This window comes from Chiloscyllium punctatum, chromosome 9 (genome assembly GCF_047496795.1).
Source record: "Chiloscyllium punctatum isolate Juve2018m chromosome 9, sChiPun1.3, whole genome shotgun sequence".
NCBI lineage: Eukaryota > Metazoa > Chordata > Chondrichthyes > Orectolobiformes > Hemiscylliidae > Chiloscyllium > Chiloscyllium punctatum.
The window spans coordinates 81,125,631-81,153,472 of NC_092747.1; the positions used below are offsets into that span (position 1 = coordinate 81,125,631).

At 41.4% G+C, this 27,842-nt stretch overlaps 1 protein-coding gene across 9 annotated transcripts in view; it reads left to right on the forward strand.

Annotated features, from left to right (window-relative positions):
- Window positions 1-27,842, forward strand: part of bcl9 (BCL9 transcription coactivator) — a 263,026-nt gene that overhangs the window by 80,164 nt on the left and 155,020 nt on the right. For 5 of the 9 annotated variants that reach the window (XM_072577892.1, XM_072577893.1, XM_072577887.1 and 2 more), the window contains 2 exons: window positions 24,543-24,671; window positions 26,127-26,200. In XM_072577892.1, coding sequence (XP_072433993.1) covers window positions 26,177-26,200 — 24 coding nt within the window. In that variant the 5' untranslated portion in view covers window positions 24,543-24,671; window positions 26,127-26,176. Of the gene's footprint in view, window positions 1-5,341; window positions 5,502-23,021; window positions 23,095-24,542; window positions 24,672-25,090; window positions 25,805-26,126; window positions 26,201-27,842 lie in introns of those variants that run through there. The other 4 variants (XM_072577888.1, XM_072577890.1, XM_072577889.1 and 1 more) reach the window with 4 other exon arrangements.

A 27,842-nucleotide genomic window follows, 5' to 3' on the forward strand; every position in this document is an offset into this window, starting at 1 on the left:
GTTGTAATTACACCAGCCTCCATCACTTCCTCTGGCAGCTTATCCATACATGCACCACCCTCTGCATGAAAGAATTGCCCCTTTGGTCTCTTTTATATCTTTCCACTCTCACCCTAAATCTATGCCCTCTAGTTCTGAACTCCCCTACCCCATGGAAAAGATCTTGTCTATTTACCCTAACCATGCCCCTCATGATTTTGTAAACCTCTATAAGGTCACCTCTCAGCCTCTGAGGCTCCAGGGAAAACAGCCATAGCCAATTCAGCCTCTCCCTATAGCTCAAATCCTCCAACCCTGGCAACATCCTTGTAAATCTTTTCTAAGCCCTTTCAAGTTTCACAAGTCTTTCTAATAAGAGGGAGAATTACACACAATATTCCAAAACTGGCCTAATCAGTTGAACAGCTGCAACATGACCTCCCAACTCCTATACTCAGTGCTTTGACCAAGAAATGCCTTCTTCACTGTTCTTTCTATCTGCAACTTCGCTTTCAAGAAACTATGAAACTGCACTCTAAGGTCTCTGTTCAGCAACACTCTGCTGGACCTTATCATTAAGTGTATAAGTCCTGCTCTGATTTGCTTTCCCAAAATGCAGCACCTCGCATTTATCTAAATTAAACTCCATCTGCTACTCCTCGGCCCATTGGCCTATTCCATTGTATTCTGAGGTAAACCTCTTCACTGCACCTTCAATTTTGGTGTCATCTGCAAACTTACTAACTATGCCTCCTATGTTCATATCTAAATCATTTATATAAATGACGAAAAGCATTGGACCAGCATCGATCCTTGTGGCACACCACTGGTCACAGGCCTCCAGTCTGAAAAGCAACCCTCCACCACCACCCACTGTCTTCTATGTTGGAGCCAGTTATGTGTCCAAATGGCTAGTTCTCCCTGTATTCCATGAGAATACCATGCTAACTAGTCTACAAGAGGAACCTTGTCAAATGCCTTATTGAAGTCCATATAGGTCACGTCCACCACTCTGCCCTCATCAATCCTATTCGTTACTTCTTCGAAAAACTCCATCAAGTTAATGCGACGTGATTTCCCTCGCACAAAACCATGTTGACCCTTCCTAATCAGTCCTTGCCTTTCCAAATACATGTAAGTCAAGGTGCCCTCCAACAACTTGCCCACTACTAATGTCGGTCTCAACAGTCTATAGTTCCCCGGCTTTTCCTTACCACCTTTCTTAAATAGTTTCACCACATTAGCCAACCTTCAGTCTTCCAGTACCTCACCTGTGACTATTGATAATGCAAATATCTCAGCAAGGCACCCAGCAATCACTTCCCTAATGTCCCAAGAGTTCTAGGGTACACCTAATCAGGTCCTGGGGTTTTATCCACTTTTATATGTTTCAAGACGTCCAGCACTTCCTCCTTTGTAATTTAGACATTTTTCAAGATGTCACCTCACATTCTAATTCCTCACATTCTATATCTTCCATGTCCTTCTCGACAGCTGATGCAAAATACTTGTTTAATATCTCCCCCATCCCCTGTGGCTCCACACATAGGCTGCCTTGCTGATCTTTGAGGGGCCCTATTCTATCCCTAGTTAACGTTTTTGACCTTAATGTATTTATAAAAACCCTTTGGGTTCTCCTTAACCTATTTACCACAACTATCTCAAGTCCCCTTTTTGCCCTGTCCATAAGACCATAAGACATAGGAGTGGAAGTAAGGCCATTCAGCCCATCGAGTCCACTCCGCCATTCAATCATGGCTGATGGGCATTTCAACTCCACTTACCCGCATTCTCCCCGTAGCCCTTAATTCCCCGAGACAACAAGAATCTATCAATCTCTGCCTTGAAGACATTTAGCGTCCCGGCCTCCACTGCACTCTGCGGCAATGAATTCCACAGGCCCACCACTCTCTGGCTGAAGAAATGTCTCCGCATTTCTGTTCTGAATTTACCCCCTCTAATTCTAAGGCTGTGTCCATGGGTCCTAGTCTCCTCACCTAATGGAAACAATTTCCTAGCATCCACCCTTTCCAAGCCATGTATTATCTTGTACGTCTCTATTAAGTCTCCCCTTAATCTTCTAAACTCCAATGAATACAATCCCAGGATCCTCAGCCGTTCCTCATATGTTAGACCTACCATTCCAGGGATCATCCGTGTGAATCTCCGCTGGACACGTTCCAGTGCCAGTATGTCCTTCCTGAGGTGTGGGGACCAAAACTCGACACAGTACTCCAAATGGGGCCTAACCAGAGCTTTATACAGTCTAGGTAGCACAACGGTGCTTTTATATTCCAACCCTCTTGAGATAAGTGACAACATTGCATTTGCTTTCTTAATCACAGACGCAACCTGCATGTTGACCTTTAGACAATCCTCGACTAGCACTCCCAGATCCCTTTGTACTTTGGCTTTACGAATTTTCTCACAGTTTAGAAAGTAGTCTGTGCTTTTATTCTTTTTGCCAAAGTGCAAGACCTCGCATTTGTTCACGTTGAATTCCATCGGCCATTTCCTGGACCACTCTCCCAAACTGTCTAGATCTTTCTGCAGCCTCCCCACTTCCTCAGTACTACCTGCCTGTCCACTTAACTTCATATCATCTGCAAACTTCACTAGAATGTCCCCAGTCCCTTCATCCAGATCATTAATATATAATGCGAACAGCTGTGGCCCCAACACTGAACCCTGCGGGACACCGCTCGTCACCGGCTGCCATTCTGAAAAAGAACCTTTTATCCCAACTCTCTGCCTTCTGTCAGACAGCCAATCCTCAATCCATCCCAGTAGCTCACCTCAAACACCATGGGCCCTCACCTTGCTCAGCAGCCTCCCGTGTGGCACCTTATCATAGGCCTTTTGGAAGTCTAGATAGACCACATCCACTGGGTTTCCCTGGTCTAACCTACTTGTCACCTCTTCAAAGAATACCAACAGGTTTGTCAGGCATGATCTCCCCTTAGTAAATCCATGTTGACTTGTTCTAATCCGACCCTGCTCTTCCAAGAATTTAGAAACCTCATCCTTAATGATGGATTCTAGAATTTTACGAACAACCGAGGTTAGGCTAATTGGCCTATAATTTTCCATCTTTTGTCTTGATCCTTTCTTGAACAATGGGGTTACAACCGCGATCTTCCAATCATCCGGGACTTTCCGTGACTCCAGTGACTCTTGAAAGATCTCAACCAATGCCTCTGCTATTTCCTCAGCCACCTCTCTCAGAACTCTAGGATGTTTCCCATCGGGGCCAAGAGATTTATCAATTTTAGACTTTTAAGCTTATCTAGCACTATCTCTTTTGTAATGGCAACCATACTCAACTCAGTCTCCTGACTCCCTTTAATTGTTGGGATATTACTCATGTCTTACACTGTGAAAACTGACACAAAGTACTTGTTAAGTTCTCCTGCTATTTCCTTATCTCCCATCACTAGGCTTCCAGCATCAGTTTGAAGTGGCCCAATGTCTACTTTTATCTGTCGTTTGTTTCTTATGTATTGAAAGAAACTTTTACTATCATTTCTAATATTACTGGCTAGCCTACCTTCATATTTGATCCTCTCCTTTCTTATTACTCTCTTTGTTATCCTCTGTTTCTTTTTGTAGCCTTCCCAATCTTCTGATTTTCCACTGCTCTTGGCCACTTTATAGGATCTCTCTTTTTCTTTAATACATTTCCTGACTTCCTTTGTCAGCCATGGCTATCTAATCCCTCCCTGTATAATCTTTCTTTTCTTGGGGATGAACCTCTGTACATGTCCTTAATTATACCCACAAACTCCTGCCATTTTTGCTCTACTGTCTTCCCCGCAAGCCTCTGCTTCCAGTCTATTTTTGTCAGTTCCTCTCTCATGCCCTCATAATTACCTTTATTTAACTGTCACACCATTACATCCGATTTTACCTTCTCTCTTTCAAACTCTAGACTGAACTCTACCATATTATGATCGTTGCTTCCTAAGGGTTCCCTTACTTTAAGATCTTTTATAAAGTCTGGTTCATTGCAAAGCACTCGGTCCAGAATAGCCTGCTCCCTTGTGGGCTCCATGACAAGCTGTTCCAAAAAGCCATCCTGTAAGCATTCCATGAATTCCCTTTCTTTGGATCCCCTGGCAACATTATTTACCCAGTCCACCTGCATGTTGAAGTCTCCCATGATCACTGTGACCTTGCCTTTCTGACATGCCTTCTCTATTTCCCGGTACATGTTGCCCCCCTGGTCCTGACCACTGTTAGGAGGTCTGTACACAACTCCAATTATGGTTTTTTTGCCTTTGTGGTTCCTCAATTCCACCCACACAGACTCCACATTTCTCTTTTAAGCATGCTCCTGCCTCTGTACTCTTCTAAAGATTCACTCGATCTCTGCTGTCCATACCTGACATATGCTTCCTTCTTTTTCTTAACTAAAACCTCAATTTCTCTAGTCATCCAGCATTCCCTACACCTTCCAGCCTTTCCTTTCACCCTAACACTGATATATATGATACATTTTAGTTTTGCATTTTACCTCTTTTTTTTATGTGATTATATTTCTCCTTTAATTAGCTTTAGTTAACTGTGGTACATACTTATGTATACATAGAGAGGGAGTGAGAATTATAATGTTCTTACAGATCTGTGTTGATACTTTATTAAGGCACATATATTTATACAAATGCAGAGGGTGAGAGAATGATAGTCCTCTGTCAGATCTATCCTGATAGTTTACTGAATTATATGCAATTTATACATAGAAACAGAGAGAGAGTTACAGCCCTCTCACAGATCTATGCTGCTGAGGCTTGTACCACGAACAATATTGGAAAATTTGCCTCATTATCTCAATGAATTTCATTTGTCTTGTTTTTCCAAATACTGTCTATTGTGGTGAAGACTGCAATCCAGAAAAGACTGCATGTTTTTTACTGCTCACTCCTCAAAGGAGTAGGAATTATTGCTAATCAGTGATTTTCCCCCGGACTGAAGCAGGAAAAAAAGGGCCACACGTGTGTTTAATCAAATGTACGTGTGACACTGCTATGATGTATGGGGTGGTCGCCTCCTTAAATGGTGTGAGACTGATCCTTATAAGCTTGCCAAGGTGGGTGGAGCAGTCATTTTAAATCGCTCTTGTGTAGATAGCTCTGCCTCAGAAACATAAACAGTAATTTGTCACTGACATCAGCTGTACACATTAATCGAATATTATCATCGTCTTGTTGACATTGTGATTGTGGGGATCCTCTGTACTCAAAAATTCCTTATTTTTACTCCTTAGTATATTTTCTTCCCCACTACCTCCACCCGTCCTGGTAATGTAAGGTTATTCGTGAAGTCTGTATTACAGGAGTCGAACATTATCATTCTCACCCGACAGACAGACATGGAGAACGCATCTTCTCCAAAATCAAACTGGTTCAGAATGCAGAGCACTGCATTCCAGCCGTGCCTGTTTATTTAGGGAGCTGGCCTGACTGAGACAGAAAAGCCACTTGCCTGATTTCCAATGTGGCGAAATGCAAAGCAACTCGGGATAGGTAAGCAGATTTATTTTTGGTTTACTCTGCAAATTGTCTCCAGTTTAAAAGAAAACACAACCAAGTGTTGGAATTTTTGTTCTGAATTAAGAAAATTTGAAGTGAGTTCATGAGAAGCTGATTGTTTCATGATTGGAGATTGATTTGCTCATTGCTTATCTGTGACCGAAACAATCTTTTCCATGTAGTATTTAAGACATAAAAGAGGTACAATTGAGCTGCCCTTATTTTGTTCCACCACCCTCAATTAAAGGTGCTATCTGTCAATTTTCTTTCATTCTGCATTTCAGACTGTGGATTCAATTTGCAACAGTAAGTACCTTCTAAGCAAACATCAGTGGGGTCATGTCCCACCACGTCTATTCCACTAAACACGATTACAAATGTTTGTCTGTGATTCAGACTTGTTCATAGACATTTATTTCCCTACTCTCGTGTGCTGCCAAAGGCTGCTGTTGAGACTTCTTAGCATATGCACCTTTTAGTGGAAGGTACTGAGTGATAAACTCTGGTTGGCACTTGCGACGGCTTGCTTGGAGCCAAAGGTCAAAGTATAGCTTTCCTATCGTTGTCTGCACTAAATTCAGCCAGTAATCAAGATGGATACAAAGAGCAATACAGGTCAGGAACACTGGCCCTGCAAGCTTGCGCTGACACATTTTGCCCTTCCATATTAAAACTGTCTTCACTTACAGGATCCGTATCACTCTATTCCCTTCCTATTCATATACTCCTCCTGGTGCTTCTTGAATGCTGCTATGTTTCACACCAAAACATCACATGTCTTACTGTGTATATGACCTAGTAGGCAGATTCTTCAATTAAATGTATCTGAATGCAAGGAGCAGGCATGTGAACTAAGGGCACAGAGTTACACATGGTCTAGCTTTTACTGAGCCATGGCCAAGACAGGGGCATGAATAGCAGCTTAATGTTCTTTGTTACAGGGTTTCTGGATAAGATAGAAATGAGTCATTAAACAGAGAGGTGAGTTAGCAATAGTCGGGATGGTATGGTGGATGGAGCACTGGATGAGGCTATGTGGGCGGAAGTTCAGTACAAAAGAGAAATCAGATTTAGGATTTTATTTCAGACCTCCAATCTATGAAGTACTGCAACTCTAATTGTCTTGAGTGAGAGACCTGAAACAGGTGCTTCCAAAATCCAGTTGATATCAAGTAAGGCTGTGTTATAGCCAGCATTCAATTTATAATCTCCTTGACAGTGACTATTCATCTAAAAGAAAAATCAGCTGCCCTTTGGTGTGGAATTAAATAGCATCTTGATGAAAAACTCTTTAACCTCAGTTATCTCCATGCCAAAGTTGATGTTAAATGTGGGGAATAGAGTACGGATCAAGCATCTGCTTTGTTTTGGATGGTCTTAAGTTTCTTGAGTGTTTTTGGACCTGCACTCATTCAGACACATGAGAAATATTTCATCACACTTGTTACAACCCCATCTATTCTTTCTAACTTTTCCTTCAATAACTAACTTTTAACATTAATATATTTTAAAGATTTATCAGAAAAGACTGGGATTCTGTGTATGGTTCATGATTCAGCCAGCTCCACCCTGGAGAGTCAACCGTGACACAAGTTTAGACTTAGCGTCTCATATTTAGAGAGGGGTTAATGAGAGGATCTTGAAAGATTACTTAAAGGAAACCCAGAAATATGCAGGGATATCACAGGACAATCATCACCACATGGTGTGGATGTGGGCGGCACAAATCCAATAAGTACCACCTATAATAGACTTAATTTGGAAAATCAGGCTAGGATAGCCCAAGAAATTAAATACACGTTGGGGAATGGACTGATTGAGCCTATCACAGTGACTGGAGCTGTCCTATAGTGCTAGTCCCAAAGCAAATGGGACAGTTTGTCTGTGTGTCAACTACTGAAAAGTAAACAGTCACAAGAATGGACTCATCTAGAAGATGGTATAGATGGTGCCGGGAGAGTGATCTTTCTATCCAAGATGTTGACTGATCTCGCTTTGTTCAGTGTCCAGGACTTTTTTTTTTGTAACAATATGGAAATAGTCCAGCCAGGGGAGGGGACAAACTGCAGTCAAAAAAGATTGCACTGGAAAAGCATGGCAGGTCAGCCAGAATCCAAGGAGGAGGAGAGTTGATGTTTCAGGCATAAGCTCTTCATCAGGAATGTGGTCCTTACTTTCTCCTCGGGGACATACTAGACCTGGTATCGGGGCATGAGCCCAGCCAGGTGATCAAAATTTCAGTGGGGGAGTATTTTGGGAACACTGACCGTAATTCTGTAAGTTTTAAGTTACTTATAGATAAGGATAAGACCAGTCCTTGGGTGAAAGCACTAAATTGGGGGAAGGCTAACTAACACAATATTAGTCAGGAACTAGGGAAAATAGGCTGGGGGCAGCTTTTTTTGGTAAATCCACATCTGACATATGGGAATCTTCTAAAAGACAGTAGATTAGTGTTCAGGACCAGCATGTTCCTGTGAAAATGAAAAAAATAAGGACGGCAAGATTTGGGAACCTTAGATGACAAGAAAAATTGAGAGTTTAGTCAAAAAGAAAATAAGAGTTAAACATAAATTTTAGGAAACTGAAGATGGACAGAGCATTCACAGAGATAACAAAGATACCAGGAAAAAATTATCAAGGATTTAGGAGGGCTAAAAAGAGCCAGGAAATGTCTTTGCCAAACAAGATTAAGGAAAATCCCAAGGTGTTTTATACACATATAAGGAGTAAGATAGTAGCAAGGGAAAGGGTATGTCCACTCAAAGACAAAGCAAAGAGTTTATGTGGGGAGCCAGAGATCCTTAATTAACACAGCATTGGTATTCACAAAGGAGAAGGACATGGTAGATGGTAAGTCTCGAGAGGACATGCTGCTGTTCTGGGGTATGCCAACATAAAAAAGGAGGAGATATTGGGTATTTTAAAAAGCATTAAGGCAGCCAAATCCCAAGGACCTGGTAGCATCTATCCCAGAATGCTGGGCAAGGCAGGTGATGAAACTGTTAGGGCCTTGTACAAAATCTGTGCATCCTGTAGTCACAGTGTAGGTTCATGAGGATTGGAGAATAACCAACATTGTTTCTTTGTTTAAGCAGGGCAACAGCGATATTCTGGGTAATTACAGGCCTTATGTCAGTAGTAGGGAAATATTTGGAGAAGCTTCTTAGGGATAGGACTTACTCATATTTGGAAAAGTATGAACTTATTAGCAATAAGCACCATGGCTTTGGGCAGAGCTGATACATAATTTCAAAACGCAATTGGATATGTAATTAAGAGGAGTAAGCTTGCATGATAACAGGGAGAGACCTCCATGAAGGGACAAACTAGATTCTTCTGTAGACAGCTGGCACAATCTCAATGGGATGAACGTTTTCTTTTCTGACTGCAATGACTCTGTAATAACCCATTAATTAATTGTGAAATGCAGTCATTGTTATTATAGAGCCAACCATGGAGGCCACATTTAAACACTGCAAAATGCAAAAATAGCAGTGAAACAGAGAACAGGTAATCTATTCCCATTGGCTGAGTAAGGAACAGGTAATAGCAGATATTGTCACAAGTACAGTCCAGGGAAGCATTGAAACAACTGATATTTGGATCTAGTCCATAAGTGTCTCTCCAGTAGGTTCCATTTTGGTTATGGGCAAGCATTAAGTTGATTTGTTTTAGGTACTGTGCAATATATCTAATATTTTCATAATTGTTTGTTGCACAAAGAGGTAAACAAAATTCTGTCTCAGGTTTAGCATTTTCTGCACTAGGCATGAGTGGAGACATCTTCAAGGGTAACTGACTCTGCCCCCATCATTGAGGATATGTGCCAGATCAAGCTCCAATCAGCAGCTTAATAACTGTCTAGTGACTTTGGTGGTGAATCCCAAGTATTGATACTGAAGCCGATCCGCAAGAAGATGCTAGTTTGAAGTCTACAGCTTCTGGGTCCTAGAAATCATCCTTGGATGCCTTGGCTCAGGCGATGGCTCTGGACTCCACAGACTTGTACTTTCCTACCCATTCCATTCCATTTTAGCAGTTGCTATTTCACTTTTGAAGGCCATAATACAGTATGTCTTCATAATCCCCTACTGTAAACCTAGTGACCCTTAGTGACACCAAGTTGCAGAATTCCAACAGCCTCTCATCCACCCTCAAGTCCGCCATCATCAATGTCTGCAAAACTTTGGTCACTCAACCAGGAAACACCAAGAGTAGTTTGATGAGAATGATAAGGAAATCAACGAACTCATAAGGCAAAATTGCATGGTATTTCTGCATGGAAAACAGCAGCTACACTCGGAAAAGAAAGGCAGGCTTACAGGTGATTGAAGACCAAAGTCCAATAATGAACTCACAACTTTAAAAAATAGGTGGTGGGTGGAGAAAACACTGGAGGCTCAATGAATGGCCAACATTCATGATGTTGTCATGAAGTTAAAGGCATGTACTATACCTTTAAGAGAGAAAGAATGCTGTTCTGAACTGAAAAATCTCATATACCTGTGTATATGACTAGATGGCTGTCCCAGAGTGCACTGGAAAATGGAAAATATGTAACATTCGGCTGAGAAATTGGTACCTGAGTTTTGGTTGCTGTTTTGACAACAATTCAAATTGAATCAATCCGTTTAAATTATGCCCCACGATACTAAAACCCAATTGATTTTGGTTCAATGTTAGTAAAACAATAGATTCAATGAGATGATCTGATGTTGGGGATATAAAAATGCGGATATTTTGAGAATTGGAGAGAGAGCAACTGCCATTGAAATAGAAGTGCCCGGAGAGCTAACATTGTGCTCTCTAAGAAATTAGGAAACATTATCTATCAAAGGTACCTTTTTACATGAAACAGACTCACAGTAAGAAAAAAGAAGACGACCCAGCAAGATTCTCAGCTGGAAGAAGAATTGCACAGAAGACAACAGTGGCTGTGTGGTTTTGAAATTAAGTTGATGTAATTTTAACAAGTGTCTTACTGGAACAGCATATTGGGTTAGGGTCTGAGAAAGGAGGGCTTAGAGTTGTTCAGAGTTGTCCAGTTCAGAGAAAGGAGGGCTTAGAGTTGTGAATAGTTGCTTAATGTTTCCTTTTGGAGTTAAAATAAAACTGTTATTGTCTTTAAATAGTAGAATCTTGGAGTTCCCTGTCACTCCTATTTTAACAGATTATGAGGCGAGGTGAGCTTTTCTGCTCGTTTGGGTTTAATTAATAGAGGGGTTCACCACTGTGTCGGAAAAGAAAGGCAGGCCTACAGGTGATTGAAAACTAAAGTGCAACAATGAACACACAACATTAAAAAGCATGTGATGTGTGGAGAAAACACTAGTGGCTCCAAGAATGGCCGACAATCATGATGTGCAGGTGGTGTCAACGCCACTTACAGACCAAACACCAAGGCCCAATCCACTGCTTATCAAAGGAAAAGAAGTCATCAAACAATGCTGGGGTGGACCTCAACCAGGGCTCTGTCATCAATCCAAGTGTCCATGAATATATCCCACAGTACAATACATACCACAAGCTTAGGAGCAGTTCAATACAAAGTACAGAAGACTGTCCATTAGCTTAAGACCAACAAGGCTGCTGGAGCAGACGATATTCCTGCTGAGACATTGAAGTGTGGAGACAAAAAGCTCCTGCTGCAGCAACACAAAGTTGTCTGCTTTGTCTGGAAGGAGGAGGAAATCACTGGAGAACTCCAAGATGCCACAGTCATGAGCATTTTCAAAAAAAGGAAACAGGTCCAACTGTGGTAACTACAGGGGAATCACCTTGCTGTTAACCATTAGAAAAGTCATTGCCAAGGTCTTCCTGAACTGTGGCTGAGGATCCACTCCAGGAATTTCAGTGTTTCGTCCAGCCACAGAGGGACACAACAAACATGATTTTCACTGCGCGTCAGTTACAGGAGAAATGCAGAGAAAAGAACCTACCCTTGTGCATGGCCTTCTTTGAACTGACAAAGATTTTTGACACTGTCAACCAGGAAACATTATAGAGCCACCTTCTCCCCTTTTGATGGTGTCATGAAGTATGTTATCATCTTTTGCTTGGCAAGGATAATATGGAAGTTGTGGCAAAGACCGTGATTCCATTGCCTGTTTGGACAGTGTCAAGCAGGGCTCCATCATCACCCTAACAGTGTTCTCAATCTATCTCACTGCAATGCTTCACCTCATTGCTGACAAGTTGGAGTGGAGTTAACCAACAGAACCAGTGAGAAATTATCCAACTTCTGCCCCCTTCAAGACAAAACCAAAGTCACTTCTACCCAGCTCCTCCCTCATATCTCTGTAATTACCTTTATTCAGCTTTAATATTGTTTCCTCTGATTCTATATTCTCCCTCTCGAATTATAGAGTAAATTCAACCATATTATGATCACTGCCGCCTATGGGTTCCTTCACCTTAAGCTCCCTTCTCAAGTCTGCCTCATTGCACAGCACTAAATCCATTTTTGGTTGTTCCCTAGTGGGCTCTATCACAAGCTATTCCAAAAAGCCATCTCATAGATATTCCATAGATTATTTTTCTTGTCATCCACTATCAACCTGATTTTCCCCAGACCACCTGCATGTTAAGATCGTAAGCCCATAAGAGATAGAAGTGGAAATAAAGCCACTCAGCCCATTGAGTCCACTCATCCATTCAATCATGGCTGATGGGATTTCAATACCACTGACCCGCACTCTCCCCGTATCCTTTAATTTCTTGTGAGATTAAGAATTTATCAATCTCTGCCTTGAAGACATTTAACATTCGGGCCTCCACTGTGCTCCATGGCACTGAATTCCACAGGCTCACCACTCTCTGGCTGAAGAAATGTCTCCTCATTTCCGTTTTAAAATGACCCCCTCCAATTCTAAGGCTGCGCCCATGGGTCCTAGTATCCTGAAAAAAACAATTTCCCAGCGTCCACCCTTTCTAAGCTATGCATTATCTTGAAAGTTTCTATTAGATCGCCCCACACCTTCTAAACTTCAATGAACACAACCCCAGGATCCTCAGCCATTCATTGTATGTTAGGCCTACCATTCCAGGGATCATCGGGTGAATCTCTGCTAGATACGCTCCAGTGCCAATATGTCGTTCCTGAGGCGTGGAGCCAAAACTGGGCACAGTATTCTAAATGGGGCCTAACCAGAGCTTTATAAAGTCTCAGTAGCACATCACTGCTTTTACATTCCAATCCACTTGAGATAAATGACAACATTACATTTGCTTTCTTAACCACAATCTCAACCTGCAAGTCAACCTTTAGAGAATCCTGGACTAGCACTCTCAGATCCCTTTGTCCTTTGGCTTTATGAATTTTCTCACTGTTTAGAAAATAGTCCATGACTGTATTTTTTTTCCAAAGCACAAGACCTCATATTTGCTCACATTGAATTTCATCAGCCATTTCTTGGGCCACTCTCCTAAACTGTCTAAATCTTTCTGCAGTCTTCCCAGCTCTTCAGAACTATCTGCCTGTCTGCCTAACTTATTATCATTGATGAACTTCACCAGAATGCCCCTCGTCCCTTCATCCAGATTATTAATATATAAAGTGAACAGCTGCGGCCCCAATACTGGACCCTGCGGGACCCCACTTGTCACTAGCTGCTATTTCGCAAAATAACTTTTTAATCCCAACTCTCTGCCTTCTGTCAGAGAGCCAATTCTCAATCCATGCCACCTTAAACACCATGGGCACGCACCTTACTCAGCAGCCTCCGTGAGGCACCTTATCAAAGGCCTTTTGGAAGTCTAGGTAGATAACAATCACTGGGTTTCCCTGGTCTAACCTACTTGTTACCTCTTCAAAGAATTCTAACAGGTTTGTCAGGCATAACCACCCCTTACTAAATCCATGCTGACTTGTTCTAATCCAACCCTACACTTCCAATAATTTAGAAATCTCATCCTTAACAACGGATTCAAGAATTTTACCTCTCACCGATGTTTGGCTAATCGGCTTATAATTTTCCATCTTCTGTCTTGATCCTTTCTTGAACAAGGGGGATTATAACAGCGATTTTCCAATCACCTGGGACTTGCTCTGACTCCTGTGACTTTTGAAAGATCACAACCAATGTCACTGCTATTTCTTCAGTCACCTCAAGAACTTTTGGATGCAGCCCATCGGGGCCAGAAGGTTTATCAATTTTTTGACCTTTTAGCTTTTCTAACACTTTCACTTTTGTAATGACTGCAATGCTCAACTTTGCCCCTTGACTCTCCTTAATTGTTGGTATAGTACCCATGTCTTCCACTGTGAAGACTGACACACAGTATTTATTAAGTTTTTCAGCTATTTCCTTATCTCCCATCACTAGCCTTCCTTCATCGATTTGGAGCAGCCCAATTTCTACTTTTGCCTCTCGTTTGTTTCTTATGTATTGAAAGAAACTTACTATCATCTCTAATATTACTGGCTAGCTTACCTTCATACTTGATTATTTCCTTTCTTATTTCTCTTTTTGTTATCCTCTGTTTGTTTTTGTAGCCTTGCCAATCTTCTAATTTCCCAGTGCTGTTGGCCACTTTATAGGCTCTGTCTTTTTCTATGATACATTTCCTGGCTTTCTTTGTCAGCCATGACTCTCTGATTCCACCCATCCCCCCCCATCCCTGCCGTCGGAGGATCTTTCTTTTCTTTGGGCTGAACCTCTGTACTATGTCCTCAATTACACCCAGAAACTCCTGCCATTGTTGCTCTACTGTCTTGCCTGCAAGGCTCTGCTTCCAGTCGATTTTCATCAGTTCCTCTTTCATTCCCTTGTAATTACCTTTATTTAACTGTAGCACCATTACATCAAATTTTGCCTTCTCGCTTTCAAACAGTAGACTGAACTCTACCATATTATGATTATATTGAAATCCCCCTGATCACTGTAACTTGGTCTTTCCACATATCTTTTCTGTCTCCTGGTAGACATTTTTCACTCCAGTGTTGAGGTTGAGGAGTGACCTTATAAAGGTTTAAAAAGTCAAGAGGGATATAGGTAAGGTGAACGGCAGATATCTTTTCCCTAGGTTGGGGGTTTGAAGACTAGGAGGCACATTTTTAAAATGAGAAGAGTTTGAGGGACAACTTTTATACGGAGAGTGTGGAATGAACTTCCAGAGGAGGAGATGGATTCAGGCAGTTACAACCTTTAAAAGACATTTGGATAAGTACATAAATGAGAAATGTTTGGAGGGATATGGGCCAAGTGCAGACAGGTGGAAATAGTTTGACTTTGGATTATGGTAGGCATGGACTGGTTGGACTGAAGAGTTTGTTTCTGTGCTCTATGACTCTATAAAACCCCTCGTTGTTTTGACCACTCTTACTAAATCGACTCTCTACTTTCTCTGCAGTGAACAGCCATCAATTCTTCAGCTTTTCCACAGTGCTTTCTTCCCTAGTACTATTACCTCCCTGGTACTAGGATGTTATGGCTACTCTCTAACAGTTTAACATCCTTCTTCATGTCAACTGCCCAGAAATGTTCCAGCAGAGGTCTAACCACTGATTTGTAAATGTTAACTATTATTTCCTTGCTTTTGTGCTCTCAGGTGTCTCTCATTGCTTTTTTGAATGGCTTGATTAACTTGTCTTGCCACCTCCAAAGATCTTTGTGTTTGCACCTCCCCAAGTCCTCTCTGTCCATGCTAATACTTGAAAACTAAATCATTTAACTTTCACTATTTACTTTCATTTTCCTTTCTAAACAAGTTTCTTCACACATCTCTGCATTAACCTTTTAATGGTGTGAGTTTGCCAGAGTTTGTCTATGTCCTCTGGAGTCCGCCACTATCTTTTTCACCATATAGTAACTTTCTAATCTTTGTGTTCTCTGCAAATTTTGACATTATGACCGCCATCCATTACACAACACATATCAACCTATCTCAATAAGGTCCCTGGTGATCTGCTACAATAGTGTGAGTTTGTTTTCATCAGGGTATTCATACTTGATATGGCAATGATTATGTTAGCTTTCATAAGAGCTAGGTATGAGTAAAATAGTGTTGAAAGATTCAACAGAGGTTTATTACAGCTGCAGATGTAAGTATACATTATGACTTCAGTGACTAGGTTATGTACAGACTGTAATGAGGTTAGTCATTTGGATATCATAGAATATGAGTTCCCTGGTTGGACTAGATTAATAGCCCCAGTCAAAGAGGCCTGGCTGACAGATATAAACAGAAGCATCAAATGTTATGTTCACTCAGAGCTGGTTCTGAGGGATCTGGATCAATGTCAAATATTCTCCATGTGTAAGTAAAGGGTGACAGGATACCAACCTCTGTGAAGTTGTTTCAGGCTATTATCAACCAATTACAAAGAGCAGTGTGCTTCTGACAGTGTGTTATGTTTCAAGTAGACTCTGTTAAAATTGGGAGTTTGAGACCTTTGTGACCTAAATGGAAGTGTGATATTGTTGCCATAACGGAAGCATGGTTGAGGGAAGGACAGGACTGGCAACTCAATGTTCAGGACTATAGGATCTTGAGGTGAGGAGAGGAGGATGTAAAAAGGGTGATGGAGTAGCACTATTAATTGAGGAATCAATTACTGTAATAAGGAAAATTGATAGCTTGGAAGGGTCTTCAGGTGAGGCTTTGTGGGTAGAACTTCGTGATAGCGAGCACAACACAACATGTTTCTGTCCTTCCCTCAACCATGTTTCTGTGATGACAATAATATCACACATGCATTTAGGGTACAAAGGTCTCAAACCCAATCTTAATGGAGACTACATGACACATGACACACTATGCAAAGCACACTGCTCTTTGTAACAGCTTGATAATAGCCTGAAACACCTTCACAGAGGTTGGTACAGACAAGGATTTGGGGAAGGAAATAAAGCAGGACCTACCTAAAATTGACTGGGGCAGCTCCTTGCGGGCAAGTCTACAGCAGAGCATTGGGGGGTGGGCATTCAAAAAGGAGTTGGGAAGAGTACAGGTTCAACAATGGGTCAGGCAGCATCTATGGAGAGAAAGCAAGCTAAAGTTTCGAGTCTAGATGACTCTTCACCAGAGCTGATTTGAAGTGTGAAAGGAACAGTATTTATGCAATAGAGTTGGGGGGGGCGGGGGGGGGGGGGGGTTGCGGGGAAGGAAAGTTAGAGTGCCGGGGGAGAAAAGATGTTGATACTTCAGATTAAGTGATTGGAATGTGACAATTGCAGAACTGCCAGACTGTAAAGAGCAGGCAGTCCCACTAGTATTGTAGGAGGGAAGAAAAGACATGGTGACAGAGAATGTAACACATAATGCTAAAAGAATGGGAAGGAATGGGTTCACAATTTGAAGGTATGGCTGGATTGGCGGAGCAGAGGGCAATTATCATGAATGACTGATGCCCCTTGTAGAAACATGTACCTCATAAAGAAACATAGAACATGGAACTATACAGCACAGGAACCGGCCCTTTTGATCCACAATGTTGTGCCGAACATGATATGAAATGAAACTAATCCCTTCAGCCTGCCATTGGTCCATATCCCTCCATTCCTTGCATACTCATGTGTTTATCTATAAGTCCCTTAAAAGCCCTTATGGTAACTGCCTCCACATCATTTTAACTCTGGAAAAAAGATTCTGATGGTCAAACCTCTATGCATCTCATAATTTTATAAGTTTCTATTAAATGGGGTGGCACAGTGGCTCAGTGCCTCAGTACCTTTTCTGCACCTTCTCCAAAGCATCTGCTGCCTCACAGTGCCAGGGACCTGGGTTTGATTCCAGCCTCTGGCGACTGTGTGGAGTTTGCACATTCTCCCTGTGTCTGTGTGGGTTTCCTCCAGGTGCTCCAGTTTCCTCCCACAATCCAAAGATGAGCAGGTCATGTGAATTGGCCATTCTAAATTGCCCTTAGTGTTAGGTACATTAGTCAGGGGGATAGGGGTGTGGGTCTGGGTGGATTACTCTTCAGAGGGTTGGTGTGAACTTGTTGGGCCAAAGGGCCTGTTTCTATACTGTAGGTAATTTAATCTAATCTAAATATCCTCAGAGCCTCTGTAGCTCAAGAGAAAACAACCTGAGTTTTTCTAACCACTCTTTACAGCCTGTAATTTGAGCAGCATCCTGGTAAACCTCTTCTGCACCTTCTCCAAGGCATCTGCATCCTTCCTGTTATGTGGTGACCAGAATTGAACTGTACCTCTTCAATAAATCTACACCTCTCAAAGCAGCTTCTACCTTTCAAAGAGATTTGCACCTCTCAAAGCTGGATGTGTTTTGTGTGCTGAAGCTGACCTAGGAGAGACAGAAGAATGGTATAACATGGGGTCAGTGACAGAAGAGTTCAAAAAAAGGGAGATGTTCCACATGTGCAGGGGTCCAAGACATCCAATGTATGCATGCTGAGAAGGCTATGGGAACAACAGTTGTGAAAGTCAATGGAAAGAGTCAGGCACTGAGGATCCAGCTGCTGAATCCAAGAAGTCCAAATAAGTAATAGTCATGACCAAGGACAATGAATGATCAAATGCCAAATCCTACCTACTGCACTGCTCTCCTCAATCACTGTTTAGATCATCACAGTCCCATCACCCACTAGCCTGATCTCAATCTATCACGACACTGTACTCTCACACATTTATCAATGCTCCCAGGTTCTCATAACCGTATCTGATAGCTTTGACCATTGTTCCCTCTATGTTGTTGAGATGTTTGGTGGGTCTCTGCATGGCGATTAGCATGGGACATATTGACCTCTGGTTGTGGAAAGTACTGCCTCATATGGATCTTGGAGGTCTGCCCAGTGGCAGGAAGCATGAGATAGAATGTAATGTTATACACAGTGCCAGCTATTCAACATAAGAGCCACTTCATCCCAAAATATCGTATGATGTTCTCTGTTGCAGGACGTGGTAGCTGAAGAAAAGAGGAACATGTCCACTTTCATGTCCTCACACTCATCATCCTACACTCTCCTCTGATTTATAAATTGTACATTGTGAAGACATGGACCCCTTGCTTTCTCCTCTCACCACAACCTTCCCTTTGTCCCTCCCTCTGAAGATTCCAAAGAAGAGCAGCTGGAGTGTGTTATCCTTTGAGTGGCTTGCCATACCTGATCTGCTTTGATCTATCAACCATCACCCACAAACTGCTGCCTCCAGTCTGAAGTCCCCAGTTTATCCCTCCTGCCACTCATCTGTAGGCCTTCCCAATTGAAGTCCAGCCAGCCTCTTAGTCTGTCTAGCTTGAGGCCATGAAATGGCGTCAGAAGTTCAAATAAATCCTGCTGTTGAATTCAACAGGGCTTCCACGTCAACTTATCAAGCGTACAGTAGTCCTTAGAACCATGCTGTGTAGTAAAGTGTAGTCAAGTAAAGTTTTAAGATGTTTACTGATGACTTTTTTTTGTAATAATACTTTCATTATAAAAACTATTTTATTATAAACATTCAAACAAATTCTTCAAACATCTAATCTCTTATTTCAGCATTTCATTCACGAGTTTAATCCTGTCTATAAATAAAACTATTTGTATTCATAGCCACATAGTATCATAGACTTCCTAATCATTTTGAGGTCGAACTGTGACCTTACAGAAACACTACTCTGATGATGATGGATTGTGAAATCAGTCACGCAACACAAATCCGATAATGGTAACCCTCATTATTATGTCAACAGACAGTGCGAAATAGCAAGCACTGAATTTCTTCGTATTGCACTATTTTAAAAAAAACAGAAGATCTAAATGCCTTTATAACATGATGGCTCCAACTAATTTATTCATTTTTTAAGCACATTCATTTCTACTTTGAACAACCCCAAGAGATTATAAACAAGATTCTGCATGTTTTTATGGACAGCAGATTCTGTGAACTGCAGATGCATTAACTCCATCACTGCTACTCTGCTCAGTCTCTGGTTTGGGGAAAGAACATTCAGAGTCATGACCCTTCGCTATTTTGGTCAGATTCCTCTCAAACATTGCAAATATTCACGTCATAATGCTCCATTAAGTCACTCTTCAGCTGTTTTTCTCTCTAGAGGAAAGATTTGCAGGCAGATCAATCATTCCTGATTGATATATCCTCATATCTTTAGTATTGCTTTACTGAATCATTTTATTATCTTTCCAGCATAAAATTGTTGATCAATTCCATGAGTTACTTTTGACCCAGTCTGCTGATGGTGATGGCACGGTGGCTCAGTGGTTCGCACTGCAGCCTCCCAGCACCAGGGACCTGGGTTCAATTCTAGCCTTGGGTGACTGTCTGTCTATGTGGTGTTTGTACATTCTTCCTGTATCTGTGTGGGTTTGCTTTGGTTTCCTCCCACAGGCCAGGTGAATTGGCCATGCTAAATTGCCCATAGTGTTAGGTGCATTAGTCAGAGGGAAATGGGTCTGGGTAGGTTACTCTTCAGAGGGTTGGTGTGGACTTGTTGGGCTGAAGGGCCTGTTTCCACACTGGAGGGAATCTAGTCTATTGTGACACACAGCAGCATTTAATAGGAATCTTAGTGCTCACCAGAATGAGACACAATACTCCACTTGTACCCGAACCTGAGCCTTATAGATGTTCAGCATGAATTCCCTGTCTTTAAACTTGATGCATGTAATTTTGAAGTTCAATGTCCCGTTTGCTTTGTTAATGATCTCTTAATATATTCTCCCATCGTCAAAGATCGAGATCCATGCACTCTCATGTCAATATATCCTTGCACACTTTTTTACAGTATCAAGACAGAACTATTCACTGTGTTTGATTTGTGGTCCAAGTGATGTTCTGTATATGTTTAACTTAACATCTTGATAGTTCAGTTCTACCCATCGAAATATGGATACCAGTGCTAACATCTTCATTTCTTTAATTGACCTTGTTACCCTACATCACTACTTCCTATTTCTTAAAATACATCAACTCACTTTCCAAAGAGTATATGGCACACCTGAACCCCTTGGCATAATATACAAGTGATACCTGTCGATACTGATGACAAATTTGCCAACTGCACACCCAACTTTCCAAGTTCATTCGTATCATGTTTTGTTGCAGTCCTCCTCTATAGTTACTACACAGCCCCTTTTGCAGTCTTCAACAATCTTGAAATCATGTTTCCAATTCCTGAGTCCTAAACTATTTATATAAATGCTGAATCATAAGGAATACTATTCCCTACCTTTTCCAATTTGAGCTTAAGCCTACTTTTAATTCCATCTTTCTTTTGTAGCTGACTTGCTAACTATCCTGCTGCTGATCCTCTGATTATGTATGTTCTGACCTCAGTCATCAGTTACTGTGCAGGAACTTATGAGGGTATTTGGAAATTCATGTATGGCTGTAAAGGACATTGGTTAGGCCACTTTTGGAATATTGCATGCAATTCTGGTCTTCTTCCTATTGGTATGATGTTGTGAACTTGAAAGGGTTCAGAAAAGTTTTTTTAGATTCCCTACAGTGTGGGAACAGGCCTTTCGGCCCAACAAGTCCACACCAACCCTCCGGAGAGTAAACCACCCAGAGCCATTCTCCTACATTTACCCCTGACTAAAGCACCTAACACTACGGGCAATTTAACATGGCCAATTCATCTAACCTGCACATCTTTGGACTGTGGGAGGAAACCGGAGCACCCGGAGGAAACCCCACGCAGACACAGGGAAGAATGTGCAAACTCCACGCAGACTGCCGTCCAAGGCTGAAATTGGACCTGGGACCCTGGTGCTGTGAGGCAGCAGTGCTAACCACTGAGCCACCGTGCCTTCCCTGTTGTCAGGGTTGGAGGATTTTAGCTATAGGGAGAGGTTGAATAGGATGGGGCTGTTTTCCCTGGAGCGTTGGAGACTGAGGGGTGACCTTATAGAGGTTTGTAAAATCATGAGGAGCATGGATAGGATAAATAAACAGTCTCTTCCATGGGTTGGGGGAGTCCAGAACTGGAGGGATTAGAGTGAGTGGGGAAAGATATAAAAGAGAACTAAGGGGCAGCCTTTTCACGCAGAGGTGTGATACATGTATGGAATCAGCTGCCAGAGAAGTGGTGGAGGCTAGGACAATTGCAACATTTAAAAGGCATCTGGATGGGTAGATGAATAGGAAGGGTTTAAAGGGATATGGGACAAGTGCTGACAGCTGGGACCAGATTGGGTTAGGATATCTGGTTGGCATGGGCAAGTTGGACTGAAGGGTCTGTTTCCTGCTGTACATCTCTATGACTCTAACTCTATATTGCTGATTTATCTAATTTAGTTTTTGTTTAGTTATTTCAAGTAAGTTAGGAATGCTTTTGAAGCATGTCCTTCACTTTTGGAATCTGCTGATGGTTAAATTTTTAGTTTCTAGAAGGTTTTTCAAATTCCATCTTTGAGTAAGGATTTCATTTTTTTTTACCATTAGCATTGGCTAACCGATCTCTAGTTCCTTGCATACATTATATCTCCCTTTACATTAGGAATTATACCAGCCGTCCATTAGTTCTCTGGCATTATTCCAGTTCTTGTGAATTTTCAAATTTTATGTCTATTACAAAGCTCCATCCCTAGCTGTAAATATCAGGCCATGTATTGCCTCTGGATTGTTAGTTCAGACCTACAATCCAGGTACCATAACCTACAATCTAAGTATCAGTAACTATAAATGCTTGTGCAGTAATCCTCACATTGGCTGGAGGTTTAGTTTGTAGGATCATCTGGGTTTCTCCCGTTCCCTATTATCCATCATATGGAGTATACTACAGTTTAGGGATGATCTCATGTGAGGCAACCTGGGGATTCTAAATAGTACTGCTCAATCAGGGAAGGCACAGGAGAAGTATATCTAAATTCTACTCTGCTCCACCTGAAAGAGCTAGTGCTTCCAATTAAACCTATTGGACTATAACCTGATGTTGTGTAATTTTTAACTTTGTACACCCTAGTCCAACACTGGCATCTCCAAATCATCTCTGCTTCACATGGTCTTTATCTGATTACATAGGAACAAAGGAGCCCACTTCTTGGCCACAGCTTTGCCCTGTTGGTTCTGATAAGTAAAAGTCTGCGAATTGCACCCTTTACATGATCAAGTTGAAATTTCTATCAAGTCTGTACTTGAAAGGAATTCCCCAATTAATTCTCATTACAGCCACTTGCTGTTTCTACAGATCAGTGATGGATTGTGTAGTCTGTCAGTAAACAACTGGATCACATGAAGGGTGTAACCTCTGCCAGATATTGCCAAGCAGGTTACATAGGCAACACTGTGTGGGATATGTTAGTCTGTTTGTTTGATGAGGAAATGTCACCATTAAGACTTGGGGCTTGAGCAGGTAACAACACATGACCATTAAAATTCCTCCAATTAGACTCAACATTCTCGCCTTTCTTTTAGTTTTATTATCATACACAAATTTGCACTTCATAAGAATCAGCTCTCAGATTGTGAATTTCCAGGTTTCCTTGCCCAATGCTGTCGCCTGCATATTTAGCTCATCTGCAAGGAACTCTAAATTTTAAGATGTTTAATTTCTGTCCTTTGAACATTTCTGCTTTTGACTATGAACCCATGTGATTTTCCCTAGGGTTGAGTTGAAAATGAACATTGTAGTCCAAATGAAATCAGGAATCAGCAAGAAAAGTTCTGAAATTCCTTGGGTGAGGAAAATGTACCTTGTTGAAACTGATGGTGGAATAGTGTGGATTTTCTCTGTGCTAAGGCAAATGGAACGAATACCACTGGCTCTGCACCTGTATTTTATTGTGATATGTTGATGTGTACGTTCGATGAAAGTATCACCACAAGACTGACAAGCATGAATAGTTTATAGAGGTATTACCTGTGAACTCAGTGCACACACAGAGAATGGATATATGAGGCTCTTTCATGGAAGTAGGAGCAGGGTTAGAGAAGGAAGTAAAAGGAAGCAGAAACTATAGAATCTATATAGCAGTGCTTTGCTCAAGCAGCATATGTAGCCAGTCAGCTATCTGAAAATAGTTGCAGGAATATGTATGAAAATACTGCAGGAAACAAAGGTTTAAGGGAGGCATGTTGTAATCTGTCTCCTGTTCATTATTACCTTCAATATTTATTTCCAGCTGCAAACTGGCACATCTGAGATACTATGCCAGATACTTTGGATTTTGAACTAAAACAGAAAGTGCTGGAGAAACTCAGCAAATCTTGTAGCACCTGTTTCAAGATTCAAGATGTTTCAAGACTCGTATGACTCTTCCTTTGAACTGATTTGCTTAGGGAATTGAAAGCTTTGGGTAGCAATAAGTTCATTATACCTTTTGCAATGGGATGTTCAAATAAGACTGAGTTATGGATTGGGTAAACTTGGGTTTATAAAATTTAATAAAAAGTGATTGTGTATGGCTAAATTGAGTTTGCTCAAGAGGCCATAGGTTCCCTAATTAATATAATTTGTATTATAAGTAATGTATTGGTCTCTAATCTCTACAGTCCCAAATGTGTTCAAATGTTTCCTGCCAAACAGATCAATAATTAATTGATCCACCTTAAACACATCAGGATTTATTGAATGTTGTGCCCTTGTGCCATGGACAGCCTTTGCTTTAAACACAAGAACAATATGATCTAACTCATGGAACTTCAGAAACTGATTTTCAACTTCTCTAACCAGTTATCAAGATCATTGTGTTCCTACCAAATTCTAATTTTGCATTACACAGCCAATTGTATCAGCAGGGAGGTCAATGAGGCAAGTTGGCCTCCTTTTGTATTATAAGTCTTCGAAAGTTCTTTGGCATTCTGGCTGGTTGTTGGTGCCTGATTAGGTTTTAGGTTGTTGATTTATCAGAACTCAATTAACTATACTTAATTTTCTCTGAATGATGGAATGGCATTGTCAGAATCTCACCACACAATTCACAGAACAAGAGACCGCACTAGCTTATAAATGAATCTCAATCGAGTGTTACAAATAACCATGATGAAATATTTAACATTTAAAATGTTGGATCTCTTCAATTGAATATTTATATACATAAAATTGAAATGCATGGAAATTTAATTCTAATATATAGCTCTCATCTGATAACATTCTTGTCGTGACTATCTTCCCTTCCTTATTCAGATTCGCTCGTAGGCCTCCAATCGAGTCGTTCCCATCCATTCTGCTTCAAGAAAGAAAAGGGAATGAGAAACCTTCACAAATGGGCACAGAAAATAAACCTGAGATAAACCGAAATATTAACACACGCAGGTATGTGAGAGGCATATAGAGATGTAAGAGGACGGCGGGAGCAAGAAATCTGGAAACCATTACCCAGAGAGACCTATGTAGCCTTAAACTATATTCATGAAGTAAATTAAAGAAGCTGAATATGTTAATTACTGCTATGATTTGTTTTGTGCCTGTAGGCTTATTCACAGGTTTTCGGATTTTTAAAACACTGTATAAGTCACATGGTTGGAGATCTTTGTTTGTCTTTCATATTAGAAGCACCACACCAATCAGAGGCCAGATCAAATGCAACACCATTCAGTTAATAGAAAGTTATGCAGGGTCAAATTCCTGAACCAAATCTTGATATATGCTCCTGTGGATCAACTTTCTCCATTGGCTGCGGTATGTCTGGTGTGTAACTGTGACAAGTACTTCTAAATATAACAGTATTTGTGTAAGTGTTTGCATGTGTGAATACATGGTCTATGTATATATGTGCAGACATGTACCGGCTCCGCCTTCAGCTGACTGAGGAAATTAATATTTGAGGACTAGGGTCACAAACCCTGGTTTACTGGGCAGTAGTGATCTACATGGCTCGATATAATTGGATGTCCTATAGCAGACATTTCAAAACACCGGAGAACTGCCACTACCAGTGTCTTCATAAAAATCTCCAAATCCCGTGGCAACGTAGCAGTCTAACAACAACATCTTTTCCCAAGCCAACATGTCCAGCATTGAGCTAATTGCTCAGCACCAGTTCCAGTATATTTTCCTGACATGAGACTCCAACAGCAAGTGCTCCATTTCCAATTCATTCACAGCAGAAGACTCCAGCAGAATGGCAGAAACACTTTGGTGATGTCTTCAAAGCGACCTGAAGAGGTCAAATATACTGACCAACTGATGGGAGTCAGTGTGATCAACAAAAGGGTGCAGGATCATTTAGGAAGAAAACAGACATGTGAGATACTTCATTAAAAATGTGCAGTGGTGAAAGTGAGGTGAGAGAAGGAGAACACAAATCTCCATCCCCTTTGACATGGATAAGAAGGACTATGCTTCTGTGGATGAGGGAGGACAAGGGCAATATCTTCAGAATAAGAGGCAAAGTTCAAAGGAGCAGGATGAAGATGTACTTGAAACCATTGAGGAAGGCGAAGATGGTAAGTACAACCAATTGCAAAAGAGAAGGGACCAGCACACCCAAACTTCAGGAATCTGGGAACCATGAGATCATAGAGTTCTATAGCACAATTCAAGCTATCTACTCTATTCTCACATTCCAGTATTGACTTGTAGTTTTGTGGTGCTTAAAGTTATCATTTAAATGAGGTAACTGATGGGTTCAGTGTCCCCCAGTTCTGGGAATAGTGAAGAGATTACCATTACCCACCTCCGGGAACCCGGGAACAATAAGGAATTCAGTGTCACCCAGCTCTGGAAATCCAGGAATATATCTAATCAATCCACCACTTTTTCTTTCAGGGATCTGGTTCCTGTTCTGTAAAGACCAGGGGTAGTTGTAAGAATGATGGATGTATCGTGACATACAAGGGAAGGTAGGTGTACAGGGATAATCTTTTTATATTCATAAACATCATTAAGATGGTTGGAGATAGATAAGGTGAATAGCAAAGGTCCTTTCCCTAGGGCAGGGGAGTTCAAAACTAGAGGGCATATTTTTAAGATGAGAGGAGAAAGAGTTAAAAGAAACCTGAGGGGCAATTTTTTTCACACCCATGGTGGTTTGTATGTGGAATGCGCTGCCAGAAGAAGTGGTAGATGCAGTTACAGTTACAACATTTAAAAGACATTTGGAAAGGTACATAGATGGGAAAGGATGAGAGGGATATGGGCCAAATGCAAACAAGTGGGACTGGTTTAATTTGGACAGTCAGTATAAACTAGTTGGACTGAAGAGTCTGTTTCCATGCCGTATGACTGTATGATTGTGTGATCCCTGTCATTAATCCCTCCATCAATGGGGAAGGTTTCATTCTGTCTACCCTGTGTATTACCCTCATAATGCTATGCATCTCAATTATGTCCCCCTTCAGTATCCTCTGCTCCAAGACAACCCAGTCTGTCCAATGTCTTTTCATAATTAAAATTCTTTAGCTCAGGCAACTTCCTGGTAAATCTCCTCTACACCCTATTACATTCCTCCTGTATGTGGATTCCAGAACTCTATGCAATACTGTTACCTAACCAAAGTTTTGTACAGTTCCATCATCACCATCCTCCTCTTAAACTCAAATAAAGGCATGTATCCTAAATGCTGCCTTAAGTGTCTTATCTCCCTCTCCCGCTACCTTAATGGACTGGTGGCTATGTATAACCTCTGATCTTCAGTGCTTTCCAGGATCCTATTATTGATCATGTTTCCCTTGCCTTGTTTGTACTGTCCATGTGCATCACCTCACACATATCCAAATTGAACTCCATTTGTCACTGAGCAACCCATCTGACCAGCTCATTTATATCCTCCTGTAATCTAAATATATCTTTCTCAATAGATAATCACCTTATCAGTGTTCCCCCCTTCGCCCCAGAGGGTATCAGTTATCATATTATCCACAACTTACTGATAAACCCTCCTACATTCAAATCTAAATCATTTATATAAACCGCAAACAGCAAGGACACCAACACTAATCCCTGCATTGCTCCATAGTGCACACACAGTACTAAAATACCCCTCAAACATAACCCTCTGCAGGTCTTTCTCCTTTTAAATGATGTTCTGTTATAGAGTCATAGAGTCATAAAGAAACGGAAACAGACCCATCGGTCCAACTCATCCATGCTGACCAGATATTTCAACCCAATCTAGTTCCACCTGCCAGTACCTCCAAAACCTTCCTATGCATATACCCATCCAGATGCTTTTTAAATGTTGCAATTGTACCAACCTCCACCACTTCCTCTGGCAGCTCATACCATACATGTACCACCCTCTGAGTGAAAACGTTGCCCCTTAGGTCTCTTTTATATCTTTCCCCTCTCACCCTAAACCTATGCCCTCTAGTTCTGGACTCCCCCACCCCAGGGAAAAGACTTTATCTATTTATCCTATCCATGCCCCTCATGATTTTATAAACCTCTATAAGGTCACCCCTCAGCCTCCAATGCTCCATGGAAAAGAACCCTAACCTATTCAAGCTCTCCCTATTGCTCAAATCCTCCAACCCTGGCAACATC